This window comes from Aphelocoma coerulescens, chromosome 3, assembly GCF_041296385.1.
Source record: "Aphelocoma coerulescens isolate FSJ_1873_10779 chromosome 3, UR_Acoe_1.0, whole genome shotgun sequence".
NCBI lineage: Eukaryota > Metazoa > Chordata > Aves > Passeriformes > Corvidae > Aphelocoma > Aphelocoma coerulescens.
In genome coordinates, this window is record NC_091016.1 from 73,345,094 (window position 1) to 73,363,108 (window position 18,015).

Genomic DNA, 18,015 nt, shown 5'->3' on the forward strand with positions numbered 1-18,015 from the left:
GGTGTTTTAATAGCAAAAAAATTCAAACTAGCTTAGACTAACAAAGTACCTGAAGTATCTATTCCTGTAACCCAAATTTCAGTGTCTGTATTATAACAGAGAATAAACTAAATACATCCAGTGCTGCAACTGTGAAAGAAGTGCAGAATTCGATATAGGCAATGACCCAGAAGAGCAAAGCATATAAGGACTTATTTTTCAGTAATACTCATAAACTTGATTTTGATGGGATCACCACAACTTATTTTAATTTACCTATTTTATGTACTGGGATGCTATAAAGAGGGCTGGTATAGGAGAATGGGACTACAACCCAGAACAAGAGTGTGTACCACAAATAGAGTTACCTCCTAGTCCCTCTCCACTGTGGTTTTCACCTCTGTTCCTCCAGTGTCAGCTAGTTCAGTCTCTCAGACTTTCTTAAGCCACCTGTTTTGATCCAGTGGAGTCAGTTATTTTACCTGTCCAAATCTGAAAAAAAAATTGGGATGTTGCACTTATTAAATGAAAACAGGTCAGTTCAGTTGAATTAAACTGGATGCTTTATTGAATGGTGCCCAAAAGGCAGGGTGTGAGTAAATGCACAGCAGGAATGAAAGTTGTGCCTTACAAGCTCTCTTGAGCTGTTACAGGCTCTCTGCCAGGTTTAGATTACACAAATATTTCATAGATATATTTGACTGGAATACTAGTCAAATGTGAGATGTACCCATCAGAGATGTTTTCGTGATGTACATAAGTGGCTGCTGCCCCGGAATCATGAAGGTTCATGTCTGTACCTGAATCTCAGGTTTCCTACAATCGGGAATGAATGCCAAGTATTTTCAAGAGCATGATCTCCAAAGCAAAACAAGTCCTTTCAGTAGAGAAAAAACTTTCCTAAAATCTTTGTAAAAATCACAATGATTGAAATATTTTCACTGTCAGCAAACAACAAAGTAAAACTCAGATGAAATAAAAAAATAAGTGTTATTGGGCTTTAAATATTGTCCTACAGGAGAAACATCAAGAAATCAAACGAAGACAGAAAAGATGATAGATATTTAATTTCTACAGTGATATTAAACAATTTTCATCATACACAAACATGGCTACTTTAGATACACATGAACAGCTACAATATTCAGCATGAAAACAAATGACCAAAGTGGCAAGACTACTAAGAGTGGGAGAACTGAGATGATCTGCCATAATCAAACAGAAGTAAGGAGAGTCTGAAAACAAACACTGATGTTTAAGTAGTTTATAAAACCTTCTGGTGACAGGAGTAGGAGAAAATTTTATTTTATGGTTTTGTTTTTTTTTCTCACACCTATTGTCTAATGAGAACAAAAATCTCAGGAGATCAATTACAGATAATGTCTGTGATCTAATATATACTTAATATCACACTGGAGGGAATGGATACACCTCTATGTCAGAGAGGAAGAAGCTGATCTGGGAAATTAAGAAACAGGATTTTTATTTTGAAACAATGATTAGTTCCTGGTACATCTCCTAGGTATATTAATTGAAACTGTCAAAGGAGATTAGTAAGGATGAATACTATAACCAAAACAAGAGAGGAAGCTGAAAACAAGAGATACATTCTTTAGTTCTCTTCCTGTTTGGATATGCAGAACATTGCTTTTGAAGGATGACAGTAGAAAGAACTGAATGCCATCCACAAATCATCTAGGTATAACTGTGTTGCAAAGTCATGTCTGTGCTGCTAAAGTTGCTACCACACTTCAGAAGGGGTGACACAGGGAAACTGGGAAGTCTGTTGATGGGCTTCATTAACCCAGAAGTCCTTAGGTGTTAGGAATCATTGCATTTTCCTTCCGCCTCTTGACTTTCCAGCAAGGCTTTGGATGATGACACTTCTCCGCCCTCTGCTCCTGCATCTAAACAGAGACAGAATTAAACATTTATACCACACATATTCTCACAGCTTTTTTACTGCAGCCAAATATTTGGGTTCACTGATCATCTCTGTTGGGACTGACTCTTTACTACCACAGTCATGGGTGCTTTAGAAGGAGAGATTAACTCAAGAGATAAAGAACTTTCAGAGGCATCTTCTAAAAGCCGCTGCCTATTGCTGTTGATTTGCCCACTTCTTGCACAGGCTGATCAATGTGCATTTGGCTGTAAAAATTGAAATAGCTTTGTATTACTGTTATTACTTTTTTTTCTGGGTCGTTTCCAAAATCAAATTAGAGTATTTCATTCCTTTGAGCACTGTATGGTTTCAGGTAGATAACATTACAGTTTATGGACATGCCAGTTATCTGTCTGACCTTTGACAAGAAATACCTGCATGAATTCACCCTGTCTTTACAAGATGGGGGATTTTTTGTTGCTCTGAGTTGGAAGTTCACTTTTCCACAGATTAGAGTTGAATTCTTACAGGACTGATATAAATAGAAGCTCCCCAGTGTCTCTGATCATTATATGAATTGTTCCAGGCTGTTTCTTTTGATTAAGTTTACTCACTGAGAAGCAGAAACTCCTCTTGCCTTGATTTCCTTGCAAACCATAATAATCATTTTCATATTACCTTCAAGTCCCACATGGTAGTACCAGTGGTAACAGAATACCCAAATCTATGGGAGTCCATAGCTTTTGGGGGACAAGGAGAGGTCTGCTCAGCACATCTGGCTGTACTGTCCTCCACTTCATACTCCTCCATCTCCTCCACAGTCATGATGAAAGTCTACATTTTCAGACTTGCTACAAATATCACAAACAACTCTCAAAAGAGTTATATATGTTGGTCTCTACATACCACAGCAAATATATAATGCCGTACACAATTCACCAGCTAAAGCTCTTGGCAGAAACTGCTTGATGTTTTAAATCTGCTCAGAGGTTCAGAGGCTTTGGAGTTCTATAGTGATAAAGGACTGAGTTATTTGACACCCTCCAGCCTTATGTAGCTGTTGGCTGGTTTTGTGCAGGGTTGGACATCTAATATCAGTGGAGTATTTCAGACAGGGTAGATGAAAAGAGTTTGTTAGAGGAAATCTAATCTCATACGTTGTGGCACTTAGGTGTGCAGTAGGTGCTAGTTGAGCTATTGAGTGTTATCAGCAGAATGGTACCCTACGGCAGGTTACCAAATGTAGAAGACCAGTACAGCTTCTTGCTCTCAAACTTCTTCCAGCCTCCTCTTCAACCTTTGGATCACCAGTGACACCAATCAACTATTTAACATGGTTCCAGTATGGCCTCCCACCAGACCACCTGTGGAAAGTCTCAGCAGTCCAAAACTTACACACCACCAGACGATGATCAGACAGGATACAGATGGTCTGCATTTCAGAGTTAGGCTCCAAGATAAACAGCTGGTGCGAGAAACTCTCCTGTTCATCTCATGAGAACATCAGCTTCATGTGGCTTGCAGAGTACATGGACATTTGTATCACAGAGGTAGGGTCCTTGTGTATTCATTAAAAAATAAAGCAAAGCGTCTTTCCTCTTCTAAACCAAAAGGTGTTAGCACATCCTGTTCCTGACTTTTCACTATGACAGTAGCTGACAGCATTTTAGAAAGAGGATATGTATGATCCAATGACCATTAGCTAAATTTGAAACAAGATGGAGAGAGTCCTCCTCACCATTTCCCATAATCTTCACTGAATCTGAATTTCAGAGTAGCAACAAAATAGGGCATACTTTATATAGCCACATGTTCCATCTTCTCCACTTCTCTCATTTATCTAATTTCTTTATTCTGAGCTGGAAATTACTTTCTTTTTTTAACAACTTATTGTTAAAGTCAGAAATAGGCAAAAGGGATGTCTGTTAGAGCCTCAGATGTTTCACAAACAATTTCCCTGTCACAGCATTGGAACTTCAAAACTGTCTTTCCATTTGGATGAATTCTCCTCTGTTTGTTTGCTGTCTCATCAAAACTTTAACTTAAAACACAATGAGGCTAAAATTCTCATCTGGTACTTGTGGAATTCCCATTCCCAGAAAGCATCCAAGCTGTCAGAGTGGACCTAACTGCATCCTGTATTCACTTCCTCTTATCACTACTGTAAACTGCTGATAACAGAATCTGCTGCCTTCCAACACGCTCTGGCACAGCTATGTGTCAATGACAAAAGCAACAGACAATCCCATGCTCTTAATTGCTCTTTAAATCCTGGCAGTGCTGGTCCTGTATTTCTAAGAAAGCATCAGTACATTTTGCTAAAACTGTGTTTCATTTCTTCTTTTTAAGGAATTGTATGGAGACCAAGAGAGGAGAACTATTGTATCATCTGGAGGGCTAGATACTTATTTTATGCCATGCTTGCACTCTTTCCTGTTTGTTTTTATTCAGGGAGGACAGGAAAAGACCAAAGAGAGAACTTTTCTATGCTTTAAAAAGTACACTCTTTCCAACTACTAAACTTGCCGGAGGCTGAAGTGAAACAAACATGAGAAACTTATTTACAGCTGTTGCATTCTTTGATGCTGTGTTTAACGTGGTGCATGTCCTTCAAGGATCACTGCTCTAAACAATACAAAAGGTTAGTTACACATAATATAGCAATGGGTATTTCAGTGGGTTGGACTGGTCACTTCACTTCCACAGCTCCTGACACTGACAGCAATATAAATTCCTATCTGCCTCCTCTTTGATGAGGGAAACATTTCTCTCTTGCTGGAGCCTGATTGTACCAGGCAGAAGATCTATTTGGCACATAAAGAAACATGCAATTTGAAAACAAAAATATTAAATGTTACGTGACTCTTTGTACTTTGGAATGAATTTCCAGTGCTTCAGTTGCATGGAGAGGGGGAAAATATATAGGGACATAATTTTCATATTCATAGGGAAAAATCTCTCGTCGAGACAAAGTAATGCCTTCTTCCAGCACCCCTTCAGATTCTTAATTTCTGCTCTTCTCCTGGTTCAAGTCAGGATATGGTCATTTGGCCCCTTCTCACTCCTCCAGGAAATGTTCTTTCTACCTGCTCAGCAATCCTTTGCTGTATCCGTGTGGGGTTTAGATTACAGAACCCCAAACACATAATTATGAATTAAATCACCAAAATAACAACAGTTTGTGATCAAAGAAATCCTTTCCCCCAGCCTTTATGGTGCTTTAGGAGGCTACACACCTAACATCCTGTAATTTCTTAAGGCAATGTAAAAGGAGGCTATGCAACTCTGGAGACTAGGAATTCCTTTTATGATCTGCTTCAGTTCAGATTCATGGACCCTTCACACCTCAGCACAGGCTTGCCTTCCCTTTGCTGCACCCACACCATCACTGCTCTTGGATGTGGGACCATCTGTTGTGGTGGTATTTGTCAGAGAAGCAAAAGTGACAAATGAGAAGAAAAAAAATTCTGATCCTGATTAAAAAAGTAGGGACAGACCATGCTCAGGGCCAGTCTGTAATTTTCATTTCATAGGCATTAGAAATCAGATTTTTCTGAACCTGAAAATCCCCCTGAAGTCAGTCTGAAAGTAAAAAAAAACTCACAAAGCTGGTGTTGATTAGATCTTTGCTTTATCAACAGAGCACCATACCAAATTAAAGGACATGGCAAAATAGGGTACTAGTGTCAGATAGCAAAGTTGAAAGCCTACTAGCTGGAGTAAATCACTATAAACCCTACTCTTAATGTATATGTCTGAGTTAGGATAGCTGTAATTGTATTAACAGCACAGCCCTGCTGTCTTTTGCAAAGTTATCTCAGTGCAGGTGTACAATCGAATTTATAGCTGGACTGATGGGCTTTCCAAGTTGCCCAGAAATGAAACTCTGTTTTCTCTTCCGCAGGGGAACTGGAATTCAGTTCCCAGCACTGAACTGTTTCCCCAGGCTGCTAACACTGGATCTATGGATGGATATGGATATGGGTTAATATTAACTTGTCTCATCAGGAGGGACAAGTGATAACTGCTTTGGAAGGTTGAATTTCATTCTAAATGATGAAAGAAATATTAGTGTTGACATCAAAACCACATGGTGCTGGAAGTCTTAAAGATAAAGGACGACTGCATAAAAATGTCCCTTTCTGAATGCACAGCCATTACCTTCTGAAACAGAGAGCTCAGCCAGTTTGTGTGGCAGCTCTGAAGTCCCAGCACCAGCAGGAGAGCCCAGGATATCTGGTAAGGCGTTCCGGCGGCCTGCGCGTCCTGATGCTGCAAAATCTGTGACCACAGGCTCCACATCAGTCATTGCTGACTCCTTTCCTCATAGCAACATCTGCATATGGAACAAACAGAAGAAGAAAGCAGCTGTAGCCAGATGGATGCTAATCACCTGCTCAACAATACAATAGCCAGAGGCTTTGCCCAATGATTGTTTTGTTATTAAAAGTCTTACATTTCAATACTGAGTGTTTAAGCTTTATTTCTGTCCCTGAAGAAGATAGTAGACTGTCTGTGCACTTCCTTAACGTGCCATTTGCACATCAGACTAGCACAATGAATAACTCTGCACGCACAAGAAACCTGTGAATAGGATCAGCAACAGGCCTTTCTGTCAGCCATCTGTCTGTCCTTCTATGACCTGTCCCCTCTTTTTAAGTGGCTTTGCCATACAATCACTTGGAAGAGAACTAAAACTGTTGTCATACAGTCTGTCTGAAATAAAGCATGTTTCCTTTATTACGAATCTTGTTCAGATTCTTATTTAGAATCTTAGAACAAACTCACTTCACAGAGGAGCAAATGATATAAAATGACCTCTCAAAACACAAACTGAAACTCTTTGTAGAATTTCTTTATCCTTCACATATCAAACCACTTGTTTTCCTCTGCTGCTTGTTATCCTGGTTTAACCTTCATTTGTGCATGTGACTTTTATCTAATAAATTACTGAATCCTGGAAATAATGGAACCAACAGTACACTGCTCCCTTGATCCCTGTCTCAAAGCCCACTGAACTGAATGGGAAAACTGCTGACCACAATGGGCTCTGGACCAGGCAGAGAAATGTTTGCAGGATCACACCCCCAGTCAACAGACTAAGTGTGTACACCTAGAGCAGGATACTTGGCTGCAAGTGGCACACAGAGACAGAGTGTGAAAACTGCCATTAGCAGTCACAAAGGCTATAATACAATCATTTACACAATAATGTGATAATTAACAGAGCAATTTATAATAATTAGGTATCCATGACTCAATTATAAACAATAGTTACTTGCTCTTTATGAATGAAGTTCTGTTTGAAATGTGGGAGCAGTAATGTTGTCTCTTTGTGTAAATACGGTCAGCGCTTTGTGTGGTAAGGGGTACAGATGGTACTGGAGACCAAACTGACAGAAGGCTGTCAGCTTTTGGTTGACAACTGGCTGTATTTAGATTAAGAACTGGATATGGAAAGTGTCAATCATGTTAGTGCTATTCATGTAAGAAGCAAAGCATCACAGTCTCCCTTTAAAAATTCTGCTAAGCTTGGGAAATATTACTGCTTTCATTTCATGGATAGAAAAAATTATACAAATAGGTATCAAGCATAACTTGCTCTGATGTGCAAGAAGGAAGAGGCAGAAATCTGATTGCTGATGCCGACCTGCCATTTCTGCCCCAAGCATTTTTTTTCTCCCTCAAAGTGCCTTTCAGCTGTGTCAATCCAAAACCAAGAAAAAATAGTCTTAATCTTTTTTATATCTCTAAGAATGGAAGAAACGAATCGTTCTTGGCAAGAAACAAAGGCACAAGTAGGACTGCCAAGTCTGGAAGATGACCTGAACATGCAAATAAACTGCTTGCTTTATCAAGATCAGCAAGTGAAAATTCTAACCTGGAGATGTAGCAGAAGGTTCCTGTCCTGCATGAAAACAGGTCAAGTCCAAATAAACTTTTCCGTCAGTGGCAAAATGTAGAAAATATGCATGGACATTCAAGAATGACACTTTTCAGAAAACACATAAAAATCATGGAGTAATCAAGGCTGGAAGAGACCTTTAAGATGATTCAGTCAATGGTCAAAGATGCATTGACATTCTCAGTTAGATTTAGCATTATACTATGAGAGGGTGAGATCAGCACTTGGCATGAAATATGAAAATAAGGAGAACGAATTCATATTTGCATACACAGTCTCATGGCTTTTTGGGGGTGTTCATATTTATTAAACTGTAGGTGTCCTAAATGTTTTTCTTCATACGCTCACCACAGCAAGTAAAGAGATTGTAAATTGCACTTCAGAACAGAAAATGCTTGGGGTCTTCTTTTGCTTAGTGAAATCACTAAAGTTACTCTCAGTGCCAAAATACCAGCATGCTTGCAGTTCTTGCCCGTTTCATTTCAGCCATTAATACATTGGAGCCAAAAATACTGCTGTGAGCAGAGTGCTGTTCACATAAGATCTGCAGAATGACATTAACATTAAAACACACTTTCTCAAGCCTGCCTTGTGGACTTCTCCCCCCCCCGCCCCTTTTCTCTCTTGCATAGATGTTTCGGCCCCTAAATGGTTACTTTTTAAATGAAGAAAATTTGATCTCCAACTCATGCCATATGAAGCTACTCTCTTCTGCAGTACAGTTTGCAGTAATTTGCACTTTTGCACTTGTTTCAAAGCCCTCCCTTTCCTCTTCAGCACATCTCCTCCTCCTCTGATGTAATCTCCCTGCACTGTGTAATACTAGACAACCCAGGAAGATGATGAAGGGCACAATGTGACGTGCCTTCATGTAAGTGAATTTTGATTTATGCACTTGATTTAAAAAGTATGCAGAGACAAATCTAGAACATCTGTCAGACAGAAAATCAGCTGATCATTATCCATCCATCTGGTGGCCGTAATTCAATTTTAGCTATCTAAAAATACACCATCCTTTACATACATTACATTTACCATTAAGGGTTTTCACCTTTGTTTTTTCTATCTACACTGCACTAGCACAGAATGTTCTCTAAGTATATTTGAAAGATGAGGGACTACCCCAAGAGGCTTAGAATTGACATTACAAAACATGGGTCCATTTATAGGTCCATATAATGCAAAACTTAAGCTCACCTCTCAACATATTACAGACATTATTCAAAGTAGCTTGATGCTGTACTTGAGAGAAATGCCATTTTGTTCGTTAATGTTCTAAGGGATTTCTTCATTCTGATGCTCTCTTATAGCAGTATTTTCTAAGGCCTACATCCAAGTAAGGATATAGAGTCTCTCTGCTCTTTATCTGTTTCTACCTTTAATTTTTTTAACACATTCATTGGGAAATATCTACCTTTCTGTCATCTCCTTGCATCTGTTAAGCACAGTATTATTCATGCCTCCTCACAGAGTAAACAGCAATTACAACGTCCACAGCATCTACTTTCTCAATCCACTCCTCCTCCTCCTGCTGGCTACATCTCCTTCAGCTTCACTGAACCCATTTTGCTCTAGCCTTATCCAAGATAAAGATACTCACATGTTGCCAACACCTTTGTGCACTTGCTTCTCTGAGTTTCCAAATTACTGTTGTCATTTTTCTCCTCTGTCACTGCTCACCAGACTATGGAGCACAGTTCTAAAAGAACAGTGCCAGATTTCCAAATCACAAAGTTCGGTACTCCCCCAGCTCCCTTTTTGCCATAGCAAAAGCCCAAAAGTATAAGGTGACTGGGTGGAAGAGTTGGGCAAGGATGCAGAGGGTCAACAGTAGGAAGGCAGGTGCGTGTCCCAGAAAGGCTCACCTACTACAGTTAGAGACTGAAGGCTTTGACTGGCACTCCAGCTAGCATTCCATCACCAGGACTAACTTTGCAGCTCATTACTGGGCCAAGGCATCACTAAGGAGGTTTTGGGAATATTAAGTTAATCCTCTCATATATGCCTCTGAAATCCCTGCAGGGTCACCCAGAATGCACAGCAGACCACTCAGGTGTGCATGGGGGAAGGAAATGCTCTGCTTGTGAAAACAGATTACAGCCAAAAGCAAAACTCAGTTAATGATCTATCAGACATTCAAGTAAGTGTCCTCAGACAAAACAGTGGCAGGAAAACTACCAGTGGCATTTTCTCTAAAAGACAGCTAGTTTGTTAATCTTTGAGTCTTCTTTTGCTGGCAGCATAGCCATCCCTTTGGGGGAAAATGAGTCACAGAATCTGGTGAGAATTTATTTAAATAAATGACAGGAAAAGAACAAATAATTCTCCTGAAACAATTTGTGTTGAGAATCAAGGGAAATAATGCTTCAAAGGTGCTCGGTTGTAGCAGGTGACACAGTCCACATTAAATGTCAGTGTTGTCTCTTCCTCACTCTTATCTGTTAGAAAATAGATAAATCACCACCTTAAGTACTTGTGAAAGCTATTTTTGCTTCTGATCCTTCTACTGTTTAACAGAGACAGAACACCAGATTTGTTCTGCTTGGAAGGACAAACTATTCCTCAATAAATATCAAAAAGTTTCCAGCATTGTCACTGTGGCAACTCCACGCAGGAGCCTGAAAGACCAAATACATCACTCCATTCTATTCAGGCACTTTTGCCAAAAACTTATGGATAGTCTCTGCCTGTGCTATCAGAGAAAGCTACATTTCTGAAACACTGTTCGTTCTGAATGCTCTTTAGTAGGAACAAATTGGAAAGCATGAAATCCTCTCACAAACAGATGAAAAATTCAATAGCCAAGTAGTACTTTCAGAGCCAGACTGACTGATTCTGTGTCTCGAGGGTCTCTTACTTTAATATGCATTTCAGCATCTTAATATATTCAGAAAAAACTTCAGTCCTTTCAGTGGTGTTTAGCTTGTTTTTATTTACTTGTAATGAGTGTTCTCCAAGCACCTCTACCCCAAAAGCCTGTTGGTTTAAAACTTTCTAAGTAAGGAGAACAGAAAATTTATTGAATGAAGTGCTTCCCACTGTTCAACTGAGATGAAAACCACATCTTGCTATGCAGTTGCCACGCTTTCACATCCACTTCTGCTGCATCCTCATGTCTTTGTCTCCTCTTACCAAAGGTCTCAGAATAGGAACATTCTCACTGTACATGCTCACGTAATCCTTATGCTTTATCCTGAGGCATTTCTGGACCAAGAAAAGGAAAAAAAAAACAGCTAGGAACATCCATGCTTTTAAGGAAGACAGCCCAGAGATTATGATGATGACTAACAGTAAGCTGGGCACTCACATAAATTTTGTGAGACAAATTTCTCTTATGTGTTTTTTCACATCAAGAACGTTTGTTACACACTGGCAACCTTACTGCTGGGAAGCACACAGAAAGATAAATAAGTGTTCTTTATCAATACATCTTTACCATATGTATATCCAAACACAGGGGTCTTGATTTTGTTTGGGGCTTAGGACAAGAGACCACACATATCAGTATGCAGAAGCAATATAGCTGACTATATGAATGCTAGAAGTGATCCACTAAGGAAAAAGAATTAAATTTATTACCTTTTGGGTTTCTTAATATATGACTAAACTTGAAACAAGAGTACTTTTTATTATTTCATGTTACAAAGATGATTTTGGTTTCCTGTACCAACAGAGTTGGCCTTTCTCAGAAAAATGTTCTCAGAATGGATAGACATTTTACACAAATGCTTGTGTGTTATTTCTGCTCTGGGTACATGACCTGCACTACATTCTTGCACCAGAAGCAACATCCTTATCAATAGTGAGCAAAAATGTCTTCCATACATGATCTTTGCAATACCAAAATGGTCAGACTGGGATATCATGATTACAGCATTCCTCTACTTCCTGCCTTGGTGCAGGCAGAAGCACTGACTGAATACCCAGAAACTTGATCCTGTTGTTCAGAAGTCCATCATTTTAGGGCACAGAATCTGAAAACCTTGGCCAAAGCTGTAGGACTTTTTTCTTCCTCAGAATGGAACTTTGAAACTTTCAGTTGAATTTTCTGATCACTTCCATAAAGCCAGTATTATACTCATGGGAAAGACAAGAGGAGAAAAAATGCCACATAACATTAATCCTGCTGCCTTTAAGCTTCTGGAGAATGGGCAGACACCAATGGTGCAGTTCACCCTCTACAAACCCATAGAGAGTAGAAAGCCTGACTGTGAGCTGTGTCTGACCCCTGAGTATGCACAGTGCTCTGATGCACAGGAGAACACATTACAGAACTAAAAGCAATTCTAAGTAATGGCACAATTTTCTTTTTGTGAAAGAAAATAAGGGAGAGAGGAGAAGGGGTCATGATACTGACAACTGAATCAGAAGTTATCTGCAGTGAGTAATAAATGAAGTGACATTAGCTGAAGGCAGTCAATACCAGACAGTCAATACCAAGCATGTCACTTTCTGAATGTCTGTGAGTGACCAAGAGCAACGACATAAATGTTAGTCGACTTCATGGGAAACACAATTCAATTCTGACTCATCGGCTATGCTGGAAAGAAATCAAACACATCGCCTACTACGGAATAAGAAATGAAACTCGGTGGTAACGAATCAACTGACCAACCTAATTCTTCCTCTTATATTTGGGCCATTCATTCCCACAGAGTTTTCATTTCCTGTCGCAAATGCACATGCCACTTTCTGAGTTCAGCCACACAGTTCCAACCTTCTAAATCCTTTCTTAGAATCTGCATCTGGCCTGAAATACAAGAGAATTTTGCCCACTTTCAGGAATATACATGAGGAGCAATTTCAGAATTAGAAATAATTTTTAAGGTTAACCTTGCCTTGCAGAGCCCCTGCAACAACAACACTGCAGTCCAATTATATTTATGCTCTTTTGCACTCTCAAAGGCACACAAGGGAATTAGTATCTCCCAACCTCTCCAATCTCCTTTCTCCTCAGCCTTTCAACTGGGAATTCCTTAGGGAAGCATCAAACAAGTTTTTTCCCTCTGCTTTGATATCTGCTGCCCCCACACCCCACAAACACTTCCTGGAACACAGACAAGTCATCTACATAAACCAGCATATGTACATCAATCTGTATACTTCATTAGAAGCATCAAGGGATTTGGTTCTTGCCAGTTCTGTGGAAGAAAACTATTCTGACAAAACCACTGGGAAAAGCTGAGGCAAGCAAAAAGCTTGAGGCATACTGGAGTCCACTTACACAATGCACTCCAGTAAAGGAATCAGTCAGCACTGTGAAATGTAAAATGCTTTTGTGAGAAGATGAATTTACAATTTAGCAGATACGTGAGAATGGAACAATCCCATACATGTAACCAACGTGGTTGTGTACCCAAAATCTCTCACTGGGGAAGGCCCAAATCTCCTTGAGATCTGCTGACATGAATGAGGAATGTTTCCACCTAGCTCAGAGTGAATCAGAGTGTACCTGGCCAGGAAGGGAAGTCCTTGTGGAAGTGCTTAGAGAAGAGGAGTTGCAGAGCAAGAGGAGTTGCCTGGTAGCAACACATGGGCACAAAGGATTGAAAGCTGGGAGCACAAGGCTGACAGAGAAGTAATAACCATGGGGAGCTGTATCTGTGCTTGTAGGTAGAGAGATTATGTGAGGGTCTGTATGAGACAAAGAAATTACATTGGAAGCTAAAGAGACACAGGAAGAAAGGAGAGCTCTGGAACCTTACTGAGGAAGAGGAATGAAATCAGTAGTGAGGAGTTTCTTTGGAAAGCAAGCAAGATGGAGACAGGGAGGAAGAGGCTTGTTCAGTTCTGGGGAACACTGCAGGAGAGCAGGTCTGATGAAGGATGAGGAGGGAGATGGGCAGAATGGAGACCTTATGGCTTAGCAGCAAACTAGATAGGTAACAGCAAAACAGGTTTGTCTTTTTTTAACTTAAAAGAATATGTGTGTAATTATCCCAATAGACCAGAAAAAGAAAACCTGGAGAGTATGCACAAGAAATATAAGGGCAATTTACTACACCAAGGATCTTTCTTTTCAGGTTTTTTTGAGGGGGATAAGTTATTTTGTTAATATGACATGTGCTACAACACCCTGGCCACCAAATCTATAGTATTTGTGACAACCTTTACAGACTGATATTGTCTGAAGGCCTCAAAAGAACAAGCAGCTCCAATGAGACCTTCTGCACAGAAGTGCAATTTCTTTGCCCTGCAGGCAGCACCATTCAAGGGAGAAAAGTCCCTGTTTATTTCATATTGAGACGTCCAGAGTGTCCCCTGGAAGAAGAAATGGGTTTGGTGAAAGGGTTATCTCTCCATTATGAAACTTGAGAAGGATGAAAGCCTGTGCTTCTTTCCATTCAGCAGTTAGGTGGTAACAGTCTGGCAGCAAGCAGGAATTGCAGTGTGAATAGGTGCAGGCACCTTGCTAAGTTCCTAAGCCTTCAAAGCATGGGACTAGGGCCATTTCCATTAAAAAGCAAGGACAAGTGCTTAGAAGCACTTGATTGTTTTAGCTATGCAAATAAAATCTGACTTTTGATTTTATCTTTGTCACAGCCAGATAACATTCCATAATTATATACAAAGCCAGATTAATTGTATTTTATTTGTATGATTCTTCCTTCTTCAAACCTACAAGCTGTATTTTTTTGGCCTGGATCAGACCAGGAGACCATCCCCCATCTTCTTCATGGACTTCTTCCCTGGTCATCTCAGTTTCACCTGACTGATGTGGAAATACTTGGGTTTAGCCAGTTTTGCAGTCACACCCCCTAGCATTTGTTCACCTGAGCATAGGAGAGGATACTCTCTGTCTTATAATTATATACTTTATGTCTGATGAACACTTTGGAAAAGCTAAAGTCCAACCAAATCAAAGCACTATTCTCTCTGAATAAAACTTTCCTGTTTTTCATTTCTGCATTCTGATTTCATAGTGCAAGCACACACAAGGAGTCATCACAATTTCCAGAACAAGAATTACTCATAGCAGTCTGTTCTAATACAAAAAAAACCCCAACACAAACCAAACCAACAAAAAATGAAGTGAAACTTAGTATTAAATTGCTATGTACTCACAGAGGACTGGAAACAGCATTAAAAACAAAGTCAGCTTAAATCTATTCTTTATTGAACAGTTAAAGTGCTAACATACTAATAAAGGCTAGTTTTATTTTCTTTACCATGGAAAGCTGCAAGAAAGCTCTTTGACATGAGCAAGTCTGTAAATCCAAGTTTTTATTATTCTGCTTGCTTCCTTAAGCACCAGCCTGACAGGTAAAGCAGTTGACAACTTCAGCTATTTCAGTAGTGCTTATTGTTGATGGGAGCATCTCTACCACCCTCTTCAGCAAGTATCAGTCTGAGAGCCACTGAGATATCCTGCAGACATCACCCCAACACTTCTCTCAAACACAGTTCTTGGGGTCTCAGCGCTCTCTGCTTTTGCCATGAAGCTCTGTATAACTATTTCCTCCATAATTTTTCATGTATTTCTCCACAAATGGTCTGGGCTTCCTGAACTATTTTTCTGGCTCTTCCAAGAATACTCCTGGAAAACCAATCCAAAATACTTCATTTGGCATTCTTCACTGAATAGGATGGTGGAAAGAAAATTGTATTTGCTCAATTCAATAAATGTTTCATTAGTTAATAAAATATTATTTTATTAACTCAGTTCAAGGATAGTAAAAGGTCTTTGATTTTGCTAATGTAAGTGAACTATTGCAGGATAATTCTATATAGCTGTCTCTGCTGGCCTACCCAAAGGTTTTTCCAATTACATTTTTCTAACTAATAAAAGATAATTTCTTTCCCTAAAAACTTTGTCTTGACCATGTCCTTAGACCACCACAGGTGCTGGAAAATTCTGCAAAATCATTCTGGTTGAGTTTGCCCTCAGGGGAAAATAAACCAACAGAGAAGAGAAGAGAACACTGTGCTTTTGAGACTAATCTGGTGACTGTTAAAGTGAGCCCAGGAAGGAAACAGCCATTTGGCAAGTGAAGTCTAATACAAGGAAAATGAAGCTAACCTCCAACTGCAAGTCAACTTGGTGCCCTGAAACAGCCTTTAATGAGTTACTTAAGTTTCCTACTGCTCTCCTTGACATGTCAGTGACTCTAACACTCACAAAGCTGAAAAATCAATAGGACATATGGATATATTTCAAGAAGTTATATGACTTTGCTGCACTGTCTTCAACAATTGCATTTTAAATGGGGCCCCTCAGTTCCTTGCTCGGTATGTTCCATTTATACTTTATTTATGCTTTAGCATAAATTTTTGCCTCAGAAACAGTATTTCTTCAGTATTCAATGAATAATTTTTCACTTTCATTTCATTCTCCAGCATACGTCGTGCTTACTCTAATACAATTTCACTGAGGTCATATCCTTTACAGTTTGCCTGTTCAATCTTGGCAGTAGTCCTATTTACTGATTTTAATGAAATTACAGGTAGGAAAATTTGCCCCCTCTCATGGTGACTCACCAAGAAAATAGACTGAGATTTGAGAAATCCATCTTCTTTTAGGCTTAGAATTTAAGTTAAATAATGACCTTAATTCACAAGACTTTCTCAATTATATTTACAATAGACTTTAAATTGCAAGTAAAAAAATAAATTAAATCAATTACAATTCACTGAGACATATCCTGATAGTACAGGTTTACAATTTGACCCTGCAGTTCTCCATGTACTTCATCTAATTGCAAGGCTTGTGCTGCTTCCACTGAAATTTGATAATACAGCCAGGAGACAGTACTAGGAATGAGTGCTTTGACATTCAAGAGCAGATCACTGAGTCAGATTTGTCCCACTCAGATTTGGTGATAAGAGTTATCTCCAGGGGATAGGACACCTGATGATACAGTCCCTGGTTACCTGCACACCAGAAAATTTGTGACTGCACCACTGTCAGAGACCGCAGGGTTTTTACACCCACGGGCACAAAGGATCAGAATAACGAAACCCTCGGGTTTAATCATCCGCCAGAATGTTCTGAGACTGGGGGAAAAGCTTTTTCCACAGAATAAGGAATATAGGGGCATAAGTACTTGAGAGCCTCTTGTTCTTAAATTTTCTAGGAATGAGCCAGCTAAGCACTGCTTTCATCACCGATGAAAGAAATTAAATAAATCAAAAATCCACAATCCCACACTCTTGAGGAGTAATGACAGAAACAAATAGGCTAAATGATTATCTGTAATACACATTAAGAAATTTTTCCTTAGAACTTATTTTGGATTAATTTTACACTTCAGGTGAACGGTTTATCTGCAGTACTATACTTGCTTCTCCCTTCCTACTTTTAAATGACTCTATTTGTTTCCTCCACATGTCTGCAGAAAGGGTACCATTGATCACAACAATTCATAAACCTCCCTGACTTTCATGCTGTTTCAGAGTGTCTCTTTTTTCCTAGGAGAATGGGTCTAATAGGTAAAATTCATAGTAGTTACAAGCCTAAACAAGTCAGTAGAATTACACATGGGATTAATTTGGTTTAATTTCTTTAGCCTTTCAATATACTTCTATTTTATGAAAGTATGAATCATCTCTATTGCTCTCTAATAACCTTAGCCTGGGACACTATCTTAAGGCTTCACAGTTATAGACTAGTTTCATAAAAAAGAAGACATATTGCAATCAAAATTCTAGTAAAATATACTAAGGAAATTATTTTATGGTCTCACTGAGCTTACTTGGCAATTAAGAAAAATGACTGTCTCTCAAAAAATCTAAGACCTAAAAGCAAATCCCTATCTCCAATTATTATAGTCTATCTGTTTTTCAAGAAAAAGAACAAAGCAGACCTTTCCAAGGCATATATGAGGCTGGCAGACAGGTAATTTCCACACAGTTGAATTAATGTATTTTAAATTAATTCAATTAAAATTAATTAAGGCAGATGGCTTTCAAAGAACCCTTTCCATTTTGATAAATGGTCCTTCAGTAAATATGCCCTGCTATTGAAACACCTGGATTAAGTGCTTCAAATAGGGACCAAAAAAAGATGTATTTATATCCCAAATGATAAGGAGGCTGTGAAAATTACCAGTACACATAGGATGATTTAAAAGATGACAGGAGAAGGTTAAAGTGTGCTTTTTATAAGTTATTTGACTGAAACGCTCAGACTTCCAGTACTGAAAGGGAGCCTAGAAAAGCTTTTTAGCAGGGCCTGTTGTGACAGGACAAGAGATAATGGTTTTAAACTGAAGAAGGGTCGATTTAGATTAGACATAAGGAAGAAGTT

General features: G+C 39.1%; 1 protein-coding gene across 6 annotated transcripts in view; it reads right to left on the reverse strand.

Annotated features, from left to right (window-relative positions):
* Positions 1 to 1,026: 1,026 nt before the first annotated feature.
* PKIB (cAMP-dependent protein kinase inhibitor beta) overlaps positions 1,027 to 18,015 on the reverse strand; it is a 54,080-nt gene continuing 37,091 nt past the window's right edge. For all 6 annotated transcript variants that reach the window (XM_069010872.1, XM_069010870.1, XM_069010871.1 and 3 more), the window contains exons 2-3: positions 6,026 to 6,200; positions 1,027 to 1,886 (exon numbers count right to left, since the gene is read on the reverse strand). In XM_069010872.1, the coding sequence (XP_068866973.1) occupies positions 1,801 to 1,886; positions 6,026 to 6,173 (234 nt within the window). In that variant the 5' untranslated portion in view covers positions 6,174 to 6,200 and the 3' untranslated portion in view covers positions 1,027 to 1,800. The remainder of the gene's footprint in view (positions 1,887 to 6,025; positions 6,201 to 18,015) is intronic.